The sequence below is a fragment of the Protopterus annectens genome, chromosome 11.part0, assembly GCF_019279795.1.
Source record: "Protopterus annectens isolate FY-2018-M chromosome 11.part0, PAN1.0, whole genome shotgun sequence".
Lineage (NCBI taxonomy): Eukaryota > Metazoa > Chordata > Ceratodontiformes > Protopteridae > Protopterus > Protopterus annectens.
The window spans coordinates 210,404,912-210,422,260 of record NC_056745.1 but is presented as its reverse complement, the minus strand read 5'-3'; the positions used below and the strand labels follow the sequence as shown (position 1 = coordinate 210,422,260).

The 17,349-nt window shown below is 38.7% G+C and overlaps 1 protein-coding gene across 2 annotated transcripts in view; it reads left to right on the top strand.

Moving 5' to 3' along the window:
• The first annotated feature begins 9,023 nt into the window (after positions 1–9,023).
• AMDHD1 (amidohydrolase domain containing 1) overlaps positions 9,024–17,349 on the top strand; it is an 868,564-nt gene continuing 860,238 nt past the window's right edge. The window contains exon 1 of one of the 2 annotated variants that reach the window (XM_044087629.1): positions 9,024–9,225. Coding sequence is in view for 1 of the 2 variants with exons in the window: in XM_044087628.1 (XP_043943563.1) it covers positions 9,451–9,497 (47 nt within the window). In the remaining variant the exon portion in view is untranslated. Of the gene's footprint in view, positions 9,226–9,245; positions 9,498–17,349 lie in introns of those variants that run through there. The other variant, XM_044087628.1, reaches the window with a different exon arrangement.

Sequence of the window (17,349 nt, the reverse complement as noted above, 5' to 3'; positions counted from 1 at the left end):
GATAACCTATGGGGATGGGTGGAGATATTGATGAAATTAAGATGGTAATGGTTTACTACATCTTATAAAATAGGCAAGGACCATTATCTAATCTAATTGCTTGTTGTCTATGTATTAAATCTGTTCTTTCACATGGAAGAAAATTAGTCAAGTTTTCCTAGACCTCACCTTCAGTCACATATCACTTCTCTCTGACAAACTTCATAAGCCAACAAACTGCTACTCTCTTGAAAAGTCATTTAGCAGGAAAAAGGCATTAGACACAGAAATATAAAAAAATAGAAAAATACACCATTGCCAAATATATTAATAAAGCCAGAGATAAATAAAGCAAAAGAAATAAAAAACAGTAAAAGCAGAATTGTGATTAAATCACACATACTTTACAATAATACAAAAAGTGATGACAGTGAAAGCATAATCACCACAAATAAGAAATGAAACAGTTTAGGAAAGGACAGAAACTGAATAGTATGAAGAAAAGACAGTGGTTCCATTAGCAATAGAAAACAGAAAGTTAGGCACTCTAATCACACACACACACACACACACACACACACACACACACACACACACACACACACACACACACAGTAGAAAGCCTATGGTTAGGCAATAGTTGACCTAAAATATATATCTGAGGATATGATACACAAAAGCAAAAGCACCTCACCTGGGTGACCTTCATCATCAAATCCTTCATATTTGTACTAACTGCTCATTATACTATCTGCACCTTTCAACAACTATCTTCTCCCCATTCTTGGGAGGACTTGTATGTTTTACATATATATATATATATATATATATATATATATATATATATATATATATATATTTTTTTTTTTTTATTTCCTAGCGTAATAGACTATACTTCTACTATCTTCCAATATACTGATTATCATATTTAATTATCACTGATTTATTTATTTATTTTCATTATTACATCACTAGTGCCTACTCATGCTTTATTGTAGCCTATGTATTCCACTGTCAGATTGCATGTCTATACACTTATTTTTAATTATATCTGTACTACTGCTTTATTTGATGTCTTAACTCTCTGCAGCTTTTCTTCCCAGGCCTTCACTAAAATGGGTGATTATTAAGCAGTCAGACTTTTCTGGTAAACAAATGCAAATAAATAAATATTAAACTTGATAAATGATGATGCATATTAAAATAGCAATAAATAACACATAGAAGATTACTATAGAAATCTAATCAATTAAATAAAGGCAACGAGCAAGCATGTAATCAGCTAATGTCTGTGTGAATGTGTTTTTCTGTTTTTGGAGTTGCCACCATGAGGACTGCATTTTTTAACATTTTTTAAGGCTATGCCACCTAGAAAATAGTACAAATGTTTGTGAAACACTATGCTGCTGATATTGAAGTTTCCTCAGTTGGACTCATTCACCTGCTAGTAATCAGTTATGTAGGTTGGACAGCAAGTGCTTGTAGCTCTAATTAGAAGCCTGAGATATGGCGCCTGCTTAGTTCCATTTCCAAATCATATGCACGACTTCTTACAGCAATGATCCTACTATTCGTAATTCTACTGTTAGTATGACTACCTCATACAATTTAACTTCATGAAAATTAATGACTTTATGATGATAACTCTAACTTCAAAATGCTTATGGTCTCTGAAAGTTAGTAGCATATGGCGGACTGCTGCTGATGTGTTGTGTAGTGTTGGCCCCTTTCTACAAATCAAACTGTCCAACGGCACACAGCAGTTTGACTAAAGGACTCCCTTAAATAACCACCCTTAAACTTTCATACCTTTTTTCCAAATAGTTAAAAAGTGATAACCTGCACAAAAATCAAATAAGAAAAAATAAGTGGAAAAACTATTTTACATGAAAATAACACTACAAAACATATAACCATTATATATACATTACTAAATGTAAACTTCTAACTGAAAAAATAAAACAGGTGCCCATTTTATAGATGCAATAGATGTGGTGGGTGGGATTTGTTATTGCACATCCAGGAGGTGCAGTTCAGTATCACCCACCTACAAATTCAGGTGAATGCCTTACAATCTCTGGGCAAGCAGTAATATCTAAACCATGCACACCTCCATATAAAATAAGGCATGAGGGAGTGTGCATAGTACAGATAATAATGCACTATCAAGGGTTTACTTATAAAATGGGCATCTGTATTTTTTTTTGCAGTTTGAATTTTACATTTAGTAGTCTATGGTATGATAATCATATATTCTGCACTGTGTTTTAACTTAAAATATTTCCTCCATTCGTTTTAGCTTATTGATAACTGCAGAGTTATAAATTTTGAATTGTGTGGAAGTTTGATCTAAACTTTTGCAGATAATCATTCAATGGACTCTTCAGTCAAACATTTATATGCTTTTACACACATCAGTTTATAAACAGGCTAACGCTACATAATGGTTCCCCTACACAATATCGAATGAATGGAAGCTCGAAATGCATAAGCTCGAGACAAAAATCTCGAACTTCCATTCACTCGAAATTGTGAATGGGAAGTTTAAGGTTAGAGAAAAAACGGTTCACTTACCTTTCTGCAGAGGTCCAGGTCCCCCTGCACCCTTGCAGGTTAAATCCACATGCTACGTGACCACAGTATAGCGGAGGACTGGAAAGTTTTCCGTTTTGCACTTATGCATATAGCACGGAACGAGAGAGTTCCCTTTCCTTTGCTGTAGTGCGATCTCGGAGTAGGAATATTTAAGTAGGGGTGTGTGGGGGGCACAGCCCCCCATATGGGGGGTGCAGGGTGGCAAAGCCCCCCTGCAAAAACATTAGAAAGGTGTACATTTTTTTTTTATGTCCCCTTCATATTTTCGAGTTTTTTTAAACTTGAGATTCTGGGTTTGGGTTTATGAATTTCGAGTTTACAGAAATTCGATCATATGAAGGGGAACCTACACAATACCTCAAATGAGTTCTGGCAGGTGAATGAGTTCAGCTGAGGAGACTAACATATCAGAAGCACAATGTTTTGTAGACATGCATACTGCTTTTCAGGTAGAATATCCTCAAAAATACTTAGAAGAGCAATCATTTTGATGGCAACTCCAAGAACTGAAAGACATATATGCAGGCAACAAAGCAAACAGTAAGGACAGTAAGGATAAATGGTCCAACACACAGAAAACACAATACACAGTAATAAAATAGCGAAGGACCAAGCAACGGCAACACAAGACATAAACATTTAATGATAGTGTGCACTTTCGCAGTACCTTTGCTGCTTCATCAGATATTACAAAAAGAACCAAAATACACCGTTTTTAAAATACAGAGCAGCCAATGAGGTCACTTGGCCAATTCAGCCTTAAAGTTACAGATTATAAAATGGATCTAATACATCAATGGTCTGTACAGACAACAATAATGCACAAAATAGTAGCATATGGCATTCCAGAATATATATATATATATATATATATATATATATATATATATATATATATATATATATATATGTAGTCTTTATATATGTTCTTATATATGTTTTTTATTTATGCTGCTTTTTTATATATGATGGTTTTTTTTATATCTGTCACAAATTTTTATATATGTTTTTATATATATTGTAAGGATATGCTACATCACACATGCGCTCAAGTCTCTCAACAACAGGCACTGTTATGACTCTGTCATAGTCAATATTGGTGTGATGAATGACTTGAGACGTATCTCACTGGACTATGTGAAGACAGGCATGACTGAGTTCTCTGATTATATGTCCCTACCCTTAAGCAACTACTTTCACCTAGGATGATGCCTCAATACAGACAAAAAAATGATTGACTTCAACAATTAGCTTAGTTTCTGGTGTCATTCTAAGGGGATCCAGTACCTGTCAGCCTGGGATGATATGGTTGATAGTCCACGATACTTTCCAGAGATGGTCTCCACTTGTCAACTCGGGGCTTTTGGTTACTGGCTAAGGTGCTTGCCTCCCCCATAGTCCCTTTTTTAAGTAATGTCACAAAAACAAAATTCCTGATGTAAATATATCCTCAAAAAAACTATTTTAAGTTTATGCTGCTAAATGTTAGGAATCTAAATCTGAACCTGCACTCACTGGAAGCACTCCTCATCTTAGAAGATGCGGACATCTGTGCAGTCACAGAGACCTGGTTCAAGGTTGTGGACAGCAGCCCGGCCATACTGGGATATAATGCCTTCCACACATTCAGACCAAAAAATTAATGTGCGAAAAATAAAGGAGAAGGAGTATCAATTGTGACAATAGGAGGTAATGCCAGCCATGTCAGGAGAAATAGGGCAGTGTATTTGTAACATATGCCAGCACAGCTAGCTGGAATTTTGTAAATAATTATATGTCATTTGTATATCAAACTGATTTGTATAGATGCTTGTGCTGACAGTGTATTTGTGAGGTTTGCTTGTGTTAACAAGTATCAACAGTGTGTCCTGCTAGAAGGAAAAAAATGCACATGCATTATTGCAACTGTTTAAATGTATACATTATAACAGCATATACTGGAAGTGAAGAGGTTAATCTTATTCCACCCGACTTTGCAAAATATATCTGAAATTAAATTACTTTATGGGTTAACACATAAAAATGTTATCCCACAGTTTTGAAGGGAGCCAGAGATGGAATGTATGTGCTAGAGAATAGGTTGTAGGTCCTGTAGGAAGAGCGGAATTGTTTTATGGTTTTATGACATCCAGGAGATCTGAGCAAAGCTCTGTCTGTGTGTATGGTAACACATAAGTGCTAAAATCCTGTCAGCTTCTAGCATTGGTGATAGCATGGGAAACAGAGTCAGATGACCAGATGTGTGATGTCATTCTGAAAGCCAAAAATAATGTTTAGATATCAGTAGGAGCTTGCTCTCAGCATTCTGCATTCTGTCTTGGATATGACAACAAAGACCACTCACCCACATGATCTTGCCTTACTCGATTCAATAAGCAACTTAACTAGATTAGTCAGGAAAATATAATGAGACCAGAAGTATTGTTTTTCTATAATTGTGTGAAACTTTCCATCCATGTTATTTTTAATATTCCCTGTGACTGAAACTCTGGTGTTTACTGTAAATAGATATTTAGTTTTTTCATGTTCTTTTATTATTTACTGTAAATAGATATTTAGTATTATAATGTTCTTTTATTATTTATTATTAAATATAAACTTCTCATTGTGGCTGGTTCTTTTAGAAAAATATTTAATTTTTGAGAGTATTTGCATATACTTATTTGTAGATAACTCTGGTTACTCCCGGAAGTTTGGCTGTTTGGTCAACATTACCATTTTCATTCATATTAATTTCACTCAGTATAATTGAGTGCCCTTGCAAGAGCCTTAGGTAGCTGGCTTTGTAGTGGTTGGTGGCAGTGATAACTACCTTATAGTCTGGGCAAAAGGGGGCATAGCTAGTAAACTTGTGCCAGCTTTCCCCAGGTGTATGTGGGAAAATTAAATCTCAAAGAATGTGTGTGTGTGTGTGTGTGTGTGTGTGTGTGTGTGTGTGTGTGTGTGTGTGTGTGTGTGTGTGTGTGTGTGTGTGTGTGTGTGTGTGTGTGTGTGTGTGTGTGTGTGTGTCAGCTACCTGGGGCAGGGACACAAAGCACTGGTTTCACAGTGCCAGTGGGGATCCTTATTAGGGCCCCGTAAAGAGACAGATAAAGACACCCAGCCCCTGGGCTTAGTGTGTGCCCTGTGTGCTCTTAAGGGAAATTATGACTGATGCAGAGAGGTCTGCATCTGTAAACACTGAGTGTATCCATTTGTATTACTGGCCCAGCGTGGGGATGTCACATCAATATCCATCAAAGATAAATACACATCCAGATTGGTTAAACACAATGATTCCCTGGAATTACTCCATGTGCACGTAACTATAGGAAAGACACCTCTCCAAGTTATCACCAGATATAGCTCTCTCTTCATGAATCATGGATATTCACACTGCCTACTTGGATCTACTTGAGTTGCTCAAAATACAACCAAATACCATGGTTATGGGTGACTTTACCTACCCGTCCATAGATTGGGTAAATTATACATATACAAACATACTCACCCAGAGGTTCCTGGACTTCATCAACTCAAATGCCTTGGAACAGATAGTTGCCACCCTCACAAGGGTCCCAAACATTTTAGTCTTGGTACTCACTACCATGGCAGAATGGTGCACCACCACAAGAATGCAGCCCTCCTTGGTGAAGTCTGATCATGAATCAATCTCTTTCAAAGTAATCATAGCATCAAACACCCCTCAGGAGAAATTAGGCTAAAAAACTTCTCCAAAGTCAACTATAGCCTCTTACGAGAAGGCATTAGTAGCTTCAAAACTCATGTTCCCACTGATGGCAAGGATACTTATACTGGGATATACACCAGTACATTGTATAAACATCTATACAATTGTGTTGACTCAGCCATTCCTGATAGGACCAAAGCAAGATCCTCAAGAAAAAACAAGCCTGCCTGGTGGACATCCACCATAAACAGGTCATAAAATAAGAGGACGAAATTGCTGTCTAAGAGCAAGAAGGAATGATCTCAGAATTGGACTGGAACAAGCAAATAAGACACATTGTAAAATCTGCTAAATCTAACTACTAATCTAGATTAGCATCCCTAGCTAAGGATAACCATAAGGCATTATTTAGCTACATCTGAAACCTTAAAGGAAAAGCCCAGATTTATGCTGAACTCATAGTGAATGGTACCACATGTACTGAACCAGTGGAAATAGCCAACCTGCTTGTGGACAGGTTCAGTGAAAACTTCTACCCCCTGTCCATGCTACATATACCCCAAAACATCCCTACCCCCTATTCTCCACCTAGTATCTCTAAAGAGCAGGTCTTAACCGCTCACTTCAAGGCCAAAAACACAACCTCTATGGGACCTGATAACATCCGAGGCTGCATTCTCAATGGTTTAAAACAGGAGTTAGTAACAACATTGGGTACTCTTTTCAACCACATCCTAAGCACTGGTTTTGTCCCTGCTGAATGGAAAACAGCTACTGTCATCCTCTTGCACAAGGGGGGTGTATCCACCAACCCAGGAAACTACAGACCCTTTAGCCTAACCAGCTTTATCTGCAAGGCCATGGAGAGAATCATCATAGACCTTATCAACAAGGAATAGGAAACCATCAAACACTTGACCTGACCCAGTTTGGTTTTGTTAAATGGAGATCATGCCTGTTAAACATGTTGGACTTCATCAAGATTGTCATCAAAGCCTTGGATGAAGGCAAATCTGTGCATACGGCTACCTAAATTTGGCCAAGGCCTTTGACACAATCCCCCACTCAGGCATCATTGAAAAACTCACCTAGCTGTAGGTCAACCCATATACTGTCAGATGTTTTGCAAACTGGCTCACCGACAGAACACATACAGTCAAAATAGGGGAGTCCACCTCCACCAGCAGACCTGTTACTAGTGGTGTTCCACAGGGATTTGTGCTGGGGCCCTTATTGTTAGGAATCTACTTCTCAGAAGTATAGGCAGAAACAAAAGGTCTGTGCCTGAAAAAGTTTGTTGATGACTGCAAACTGGGAGCAGCTACTGAGTTCCCAAATGATGGCAACATTCTACAAGGACTTATGCAAATCAATGATTGGTGCCAAAGTCATGGTCTTAAACTCATGCAAAAAAAACCCTTTGGCAAAGGTGACGTCCCTGCAGATTGCAGTATTGGTAACAACACCCTAAGCTCTAAATCAGTGGTGACAGATTTGGGCACACAGTTTGACAGCAACCTTACTTTTGATCACCATGTCTCCACAATAGTAAAGAAGGCCTTGTACATTGCTCACCTCATAAGCAAGGGCATAGCTTCCAGAACAAAAGAGGTTATAACCCCCCTGTACTCTTCCCTCATCAGGCCAATAATAGAGTACATTGCTCCCTTTAGTATGTATCTAAACAGGCATTTGCAGCAACTGGAGAGACCTCAAAGGTTCCTCATAAAGAAAATGCAGGGTCTTCAGCACATGTCTTACAGAGACAGACTGAAATCACTGTCACTATACTCTGTATCATATAGAGTACTCAGAGGCGAGCTGTGCCTTGCATACATTCGTAAGTCAAATGGTACATGATTCACTTGCTCCAGGGACCTTAACCTAGCATGTGACATCAACAGGACTTGCTAGAGAGACAGATATGTCTCCCAGAGGTTGCCTCTCTTGTGGTATAAACTTCCAATACAGGTCAAACAGAGCTCCTCGTTAACCCTTTTTAAGCGTACTTTAAACAACTGGATGGGAAACTGGAATTTGCCCCAGGGGTTTCACCTGTGTTCCTCTTGGAAGGGGCAGTCGATGCTGATTTAGATCTGCTTATAATATAGACCATATATCTAGACCTTAAGGGAACAAGGGTTGAATTTAGCTAGGCTTGTAAGGGCCCTAGGGCGGGCGGCCGCGGTGGTGCAGCGGTTATTGTTGCCACCTCTCAGCAAGAGGTTCTCTGGTTCGATTCTCGGCTGGGGTGCCTTCTGTGTGGAGTCTGCATGTCCTCCCTGCAGTCGCGTGGGTTTCCTCCAGGTGCTCCGGTTTCCTCCCACATCCCAAAGACATGCTGTAGGTGGATTGGACACTCTAAATTTGGCCCTAGGTGTGAGTGTGTGCATGTGTGTGCCTTCTGTGGAAGGTTGGGCGCCGGGCTGGCAACTCAACACCGTAAAAACTCCACTGCCAATCATGAGCGGACAGTTGATTCGCTGTGGTGACCCATAACCGGGAAAAAGACGAAAGAAGAAGAAGTAAGGGCCCTAGGGCAATTATCTTAATAAACTCCTATGAACCTATGTACTAAAATTAAACTCTTAATAAAATCTTCAACCATTATAGTTTTCTGACTTTCTCTCGATATAACAGTTCCTAAAGAATGAAAAATTATATTTATGTTATTAAAGTAAAGAATGTACTATAATTAGGAATGGGGTGATGGGTACACATGAGAGGTTAAGGCCTCCATTGGAGTGCTGGGAGGGTTGCTATTGCACATCTTGTGGGCAGAAATGTTTAGTTTGAGGTACTTATACCTGACCGGTCAAATTAAAATGAATTACTGGTCAGTAATATCTTACAGATTTTTTTAAGTATTATTTCCAAGGTGCAGTGGATTAGCTAATGGACCTCAGCGCCAGATAGAGGCAACAATTAAACGCCATTAACAACCCAGCTCTACAAACATTAAAGAATTATGAGGCATTCAGGTAAACACGTTTATTGGATCTGTGTCTTTAACGAAAAGAAAAATACAGATCTCCCGAAATGCTGTGCAGTTTGCCTAGTTCTTTCTCTTTTCTTCGTTTGGGTTAATTAATGATTTTCTGGACGGTAGTGACTGAAGATGTCAACGGATTATAGACTTTAGTGAAAAACATAAAACAACTTGTTTGTGTTGTAATAATGGGGAAAAATTTCTGCTCCGGGAAGACATGAAAAAGTTAGCAGTTTATGAAAATGCAAGTCTGGTAATAGGAAAGTAAGTTAATAAGTGATTCCTATTTAAAATGTTGAAATCAGCAGTTCGAGTAAGTAGTTTTTTTTTTTGTAATGATACTGTGTTTAGCCGCATTCGGTCGTGCTCATTTTATGGTAAGTGTTTTTCCTGAAGCACTTTCAGTAGAATTACTGGTACAGTGTAGCATTGTGTAGGGTGTAGTATGCAGCCATTCCCATCTACTGGAAAACTGAACTTTCATCGTAGTTAGTATTAGGAGCCGATCTCTTATGACGGCCTATTTGCTGCTAAAGTCTGAGTTTAACTGCAACCACATTTTGTCTGTATTTCTAGCGTCCGGGCTGGATTCCAGTAACCATGGTATGAAGGGCAGTTATTCTAAAAACGTGTGCATAAGTGTATAGTGGCTTATATTAACGCTTTTGATCAATTTATGTTGATGTTCATTTAAGGTTAAAAGCCCCCCCCCACCAAAAAAAAAAAAAAAATTGTAACCTTAAACTAGGCAACGAACCTTGTCCGTTAAACTGTTTTATCCAGATGTAATTGAAACGAAAGAACTATTTCACAATTCTGATCGATCCATCAGCCAAAGTGGGCTCTCAAAGTGACTATGATCTTATCAAACCGATCAGGTTCTGTCGAGAGAATAGTCGTCAGTTTTAAAATTAATAGCAGCTTTTGGAAAGCTGGGCAGTTGCAGAATGTATGGCACGAGCATAAACGTTTTAGCTAGTATTATTTCCATTGCTAATTAAACATATCGTTTCATATTTCAGTAAGCATGCACTTGCAGAGGAATACCTTGTCATTTGAAAACTTAATGACTTTCTAACAAAATGGTCTAATAGTGTAAGTCTACGTTGTATAGTTAAGATATGAAATCTGTGGAAGTTTAGAAATATATTATTTAAGGATTTGTACAGTATATGTGGAAAAGAATGAATGCACGGATTATCACTGTGAAGAATACTTCTAACACTGTTTGTCTAGTTTTAACAGTTTTTAGTATTCAAGTTGTACAATTTAGTGTTATGCTTTTTAAGTTTATATTTCAGAAAATGTTGTGGAATGCAACATGTGTGTAGGCTGCTAGAGGTGTAACATTCCACACCGCATAGGTGTGAGTTAACCTAATCTGGCAGTGGTAGTTGGCACAGCAGAGGAATGAAGCTCTTCCACCTGTGTGACTGAGTAAGTTATTTAACCAAACGGCGCTCCTTAAAGACTACAGTTTATCCAGTTGGTGTAAACGGGCATCAAATAGGTTAAAATAAATAAATAAACCTCAGAGCGTTAAAATCATAACATTGGCAATTACAAATCACAGCAGAGGATCAAAAAGAGCAGCACATTATTGTATAAAAGTTCTACCTAAATTAGACCGTGTATAGTTAGGATATAACTTTTTTTGGATCAAAAAGAGCAGCACATTATTGTATAAAAGTTCTACCTAAATTAGACCGTGTATAGTTAGGATATAACTTTTTTTATAGGCATAGCTTGTTTATTTAGTAAGTTATGCCCCTGTAACACTGTCTGACTTTGAGGAACATCAGTGACTCTAGGAAGAGCAAGGCTAAATCTGATTCATAAAATCAAAGTAGGACATGCATAGCCCCAAGTGCACTAACTTTAGAGAATAAAAAGCCTACGTTATAGTGGGGGACAGGATACAAAAATTCATAAACTTAAAGGAAAGTGTCTTGTCGTAGATAAGTATTATGGTAAGAATGCGTCTGTTATTTCTCAATATTCAGATGTTTTTTATTGTCTTTCGTTGATAAGTGGATATTGAAGTATTCAGCACTATAGCCACTGTCTTTATGCAAAATTGTAAATATCATGGGGTTTCATGTCATCATCTAGATTAAACTGTTTAGAAATTCAGTTGTGGACTCTAATCCACTCGCAGTAGAGCACTGCAGTAAAGACAGATGTAAAAACTCTGTACTCATGAACTACCACATAGGCGGTAGTCTACTTAACACCGAAAGTGTGGCAAGAGACCTTGGGACACAGATGGACAGTAGTCTCTCCTTTGATAATCGCATCGCCACAGTAGTCAGGAAATCCTTCTAAGTGGCACACCTCATCACTAAAGGTTTCTCATCCAGGAAAAAAAGAGGTCATTGTTCCACTCTACTCGTCACTCATTAGTCCCATTATAGAGTACAACCCCTACCTCACAAGACATCTACAACAACTGGAAAGGCCGCAGAAATACCACACAAAAAGGATTACCAGCCTCAAACAGATGCCCTACGCAGAACGTCTAAAAAAAACTCCAACTTTACTCCGTCGCATATCGCCTACTCAGAGGTGATCTCTGCCTAACATACAAAGCTTTGTTAAACCCAAAGCAGTTGGACATGCTTCACTTAGAAATCCCAATCCCTCCGAGCTACATGCAAGGACCTAAACACAATAAACAGAACATGCTGGAGGGATAGATTCCTGTCCCAGAGACTTTCCATACTCTGGAACAGACTACCTATCTATGTCAAACAGATCTGCTCTTTAGCACTCTTCAAGAAAAATCTTGATGATTGGATGGGTAATAGGAAATTCACCCCGGGGATCACTTCTGTGGCTCTGCTCGACAGGGGCACAGGAAAATCATTTTTGTGGGTGGTGAAAGCCAGGCCAATAGCCTAGTACCTACCTATGTTTCAGTATTTTAATTGTTTATACATTGTGCCCCCTTTGTAAGTGTGCTGTTCTAATTAGGTAGGCAAATTGTAAGGCTGACATTTTTTATCATTATGAAAGATTCCTTTATTTTTTTCTTTTGAGTGCAGTTTTATTGAGTACATTCGTTGCTACTCTGAGATTTTTTTTAAATCACATACTGTTTTAGTTGTTTACTGAAGCAGCACAGGTGACACATGCACATACACACATCTTTTTTGTGAAATATATAGGATTTTTGCTTCTGGTGTAGTAACTCGGGGGGGGTATTCTAGACGATTATTGCATTTTGTATATAGAGCAGAAGGTCAGCACAACACACTTGATGGAAACGAGTATGACATTGAAGGCGTGCAAATAAATAGTGCTGTGCCTAATAGCAATTTAGAAGTATGCCCGTGTATACTTGTATGAAGAACAGAACATCTCTAATTGCAGTTACTGATTATGTTTAGTGTCTTTACTGTACATTGAATAGTACAATCAAAATGTTATGTGGCAAAGCAGAGACAGGTGAACGCTGTGTTTTTTGGCTGCTAAGAACACACTTAACAGTATATTTACTTCCCTATTTATAATTGAAGCCTTCTTATAAAAAGGTGTATTACCTCCATCCACCCAATAGCTAAATCATCTGTCACTGCCACATTTTCAGGGCATTACCTACCTACCATGTGAGTGCTGACCTTTTCCTGCCTTTGTTTACCTGTTTAGTGCATCCAGTATTGCTGTTGTTTGCAGAAAGTAAAAGAATGGTGCTGTGAAATCACCAGGAGTTAGACACCAAGAAATGTGCCAGTATCTCTCTCTCTCTCTCTCTCTCTCTCTCTCTCTCTCTCTCTCTCTGAATAATTTTTGTTGCCATTTCACTTCCATGTAATGAAAAATGTTTAGTTTTTGTGTGATTTAGGTTCAGAGAGTGTTTTTTGTTTATAACTATAATGAGAAATACTTCAGCTGTTTTTATCACACTTGTGATATCCACTACAATGAGGATTGGTTCACAACCCTGTCATACCACAATGTATTTATTTGACATTTGTTTACTGGGGTGGTCTGACTGGGTCTACAGAACCTGTTTTCAGCAGAGGCCCAGGCAGAAAAGCTCCACATACTGTACAATACAAATACAGTATAATCCAGTACAATAAAGATTACATTAGAGATACTATACAAAAAATAAGTTGAAAGAACAAACTGCTACAAGATGTTGTAATATATTACTGCATATCTGAACAATTCTGTACAGTTAAAACATTACAAAGATAATAGTCACTGTCGTCATACGTGATTTAGAAATACCAGCCAGAAAGTTAGTGATGCAGATAGAGAGAGAGTTAGGAATAGGAGCAAATAAATCCTGAGCAGTAGCTTAAGGATATGGTATAGAAACAGAGAAGGAGTTGGAAGAGCCTTAGGATCTTGCAGTCTGTGAGGGATTGAAATGTGAGAGAAGTGGAAGACCTGAGCATTTGGCAGGCTTTATGCAGGAGCAGAGCCACGCATTTTTGGGATGATTTTTTAAAGAGGCTTTGAAATGGGTTAGACCAGGCATACACCTTGTAGCTAGAGTTAGTGAATTCCAATGTATAGAGACAGAATATGAATACAGATAGTAACCAGGTTTTCTTGTGGGATTTGAGATAGCTAAGAGATTTTTGTCTTCTGATTGTAGGGATTGATTTGGTGTGCAAGATGTGACTAGACTGGCTAGTGCAGGGCAGGCAGTAGGCTTGGAAATAAGGTTGTGCAAGGAGGATAGCTGAATAAAGGCAGGTTGGTTGGGTTGTTCAAGCCAGTTTAATTCTAGGAGTGGTTTACAGTGGTGTGTGTGATATTTAGAGTTTGTGGCAAACTTTGCAACTTTGTTATAGCGTTGTTCCAACTTACTTAGGGTAGAAATTTGTAAGTTAGTTAAGATAGGGGCACTATAAAGAAGAGAAGGAAGTAACAATGTTTTTGTAAGGGAAGTTTTGGTTGCTGCAGTAAAAAAAAATGTTTCTGTAGGAGTCCCAGTTTATGAGTTTTTCTTTATATTTTGCCATTTCACATCCATGTAAGGATTCAACTGCTGTAAAGGACTGTTGAGTTTTTGAGAGTAGTTCTGGTAGCGATTGAGCAGTGCAGATTATGCTGGAATCATCAGCGTATTGAATGAGGGTCCCAGGTTGGGAGGAAGCATGAAGGTTGTTTGTGAAAATGTTGAAGAGTAGGGAAACTAGGATGGAGCCCTGAGGGACTCCAGTAGGGTTGTGGAGAAAGGGTGAGAGTTTGTTGGACCATTTCACTGCTTGTTTATGATCCTTGATGTAGCTCTGAAACCATTTTACAGTGTTATGTGAGAAGCCTAAGTTAGTGTGTTCAAAAGTAAGGGGTGAGAAAAAGGGCTTGGAGAGATCAAGGAATACTGAGGCTGTATAGCATCCTGCATCTCTGGCCTTGTTCACGGTGTCTGTAAAAGATAATAGGGCTGTGGCCAGGTCGTAAGCCATGTTGGGCTTTGGTTAAAAGATTGTTTTGCAATATATATTGCATTACGTGCTGATGGATACCTCTCTTGAGAATTTTGGATATGGGTGACAAGGTGGATATAGGACAGAAATTGGATGGATCAAGAGTTGCCTCCTTTGTGGATGGGGACGATGAGATTGTTTCCATATGGTAGGTACTTCTGATTCAGATAAAGACCTATTTATAAGACTACTGATTGGGTAGGCAACTGAATTAGCAGCCAGTTTGAGGTAGTATGGGGAGATTGTCAGCTGAAGTAGAGCAGGGTTTGTTTTTGTAGAGGTTTCTTAATGGTGTCAGTGGGTATGGGCTGAAATGAGAACGGGGTTTGTATGACATTTTGTTGAGTATTGGGATTAGTAATGACAGGGTGAGAAGTAGTTGATGGCCTGGGGTCAGTGTCTGAATAGGTTGAAAGGTGTGGGGGGGGGTCTGGCATTAGGGGTGTTAGTTAATAGGTCTGAAATTGATTTTATGAAGTGCTTGTTAAAGTTTCCGGCTGTTTGTGATGGAGGGGTATCAAGTGATAGGGTGTGCTCTCCATTTCTTCCAGGGTTAAGTAGGGAAGATGTGGAGTGCCAAAATTTACTGGGATTGATTTTATTCTGGAATTGAAGCTGGGAATAATATGACTTCTTATCTCTGATTTGTTTTGTCACTTTGTTATGTAGTGTTTTGAAATTACCATGATTTTTTCATTTTTGTTTTGGTTCCAGGTTGACCAGGCTAGGTCCCTTTGCTTCATCAGGTGTTTACATTCCTTAGAGAGTCATGGTGCTGAGTTCTTTTTGATTCTTTTCATTCGAATGGAAGCTGGTGTATTATGTGAAGGAAGGTATTATTAAAGTACAGTACAGAAGCATTAAGGGGTAGTTATTTAAGGGGTGTCCAATCTATTTCCTGTAGGAGATTGAATTTATGCCGACAAAAATTGAGTTCCTAACTGATTTTAGAGTGTGTACTCTTAGTTGTTGGGAGTTTGTTCTAAGGGAGTAAGCTGGCAGATGATCGCTCAGAGAGCTAGGCAGTGTACCAGAAAAGGGGTAATTAGCAGGGTGGGATACTAGAATCCAGTCTAAGGTGGTTTTGCAGGCAAGATCTTTGCTGTATCGTGTTGGAGCATTGATAAGCTGAGAAAAAACGTACAGATTTATACTATTTGTGGGGGAGTCGGAAGCTATGGTTTGCCAATCTATATTTACATCTCCTAAGATTATTGTTTCAAGGTTTATTGTTTGGGATGGCCAGGATAAAATATTTTCCCACACTGGTATATTGTTACCTGGAGGGATATATATTACTATTATTCAAATTCTTTTTGATATATTGAGGTTCAAAAAGGAGATAGTACCTCAGCATTGGAAACAATGGGTATATTACTGGTGTAGGGTGTGATGTTGAGTGTAGAGGGATATAGAAATGCTACCACACTTTTTTTTTTTTTTTTTTTTTTTTTTTTTTAAGATCCATCTCTTCTGGTTATTGTAAAGTTTGGAGGTATTATTTCTGAGTCTTTTACATTGGCATGTAGCCATGTTTCAGTAAGGGCTAGTATGTCAGGTTTATTTTGATCAATCCAGGCATGCAGTGGGGCTATTTTATTACATATACTTCTAAGGTTATATCTGCGGTGGTGGTGCTGTGGTAGCGTTGTCGCCTCACAGTAAGACGTTGTCCGGTTTGATTCTCGGCTAGAGTGTCTTCTGTGTGGAGACATGCGTGAATGGGCTTACCTTTGTTGAAGGTTGTGCGTCAGGGCCAGCAACTCGGCACGTAAAAATTTACTGCCAATCATTAGCGGACCGGAGTTCCGCTGTGGCGACCCCTAACTGGGAAAAGCCGAAAGACAACAACAACTTCTAAGGTTAAGTGTAAATATGTTTAAATCTTTGGAGTTACTCTTGTGGTTAGGATTAGAGGGTGGGCCAGGGTTAGGATGTTCATGCCCACATTTAAGTAGATAGGTGATGAGGAGTGTGTACCATTGGAAGTGTTTTTTATTCCTAGGTGAGAGTACTGGTGTCAAGTGTGGCTTCATAGAAGGTGTGGAGGCCAGTTTGTGGCTTGAATAGAATGTGAGGGTATAGGGGAAAAGCTGGGATGAGATATGTGAGAAGCTGAGTTGTTTATTGGGGAGAGGGTTAGAGGAGGTCGTTGATATGTATTGGTGTGTGGGGGTATGCAAAGATATAGCTGTAATGTTGATAAATAAGAGTAAAGAGGCTAGGCATGTTAGGAGCATGTCAACTGTGATAGTGGGTTTAAAACTAGGGCAAGTGGAATTTGTGTGTGTGAATGTAGTACAGGTATAAATAAACGTTATGTGTGCAGCTGAAGGTAAGTTTGGAATGAACTTCAGAGTGGGCTTTGATAATGTGGTTAGGTGTTTTATCTTGCAGTTTGTGATAAGGATGAGTGGGGTTGATGTGATTGGTCAGTAGTAAAATTATGGTGCAGTGCTAGTTTGTGTGTATAGTAGAAGAGAAGGTGGTAAGCTTGGAGTTAATTTAAAATAGTTTGAGGTGGTGATTGTATTGTGATGGTAGAGTAGAGTAAGATGCAAAAAGGTATAGTAGTGGGCATGTGAATTCAAGGGAATGGATGTAAGGGTGGGCAGATAAGTTTGGCTAAACAAAAGGAAAGTAAGTTGTGCATGAAAGGGCAGGGGAGC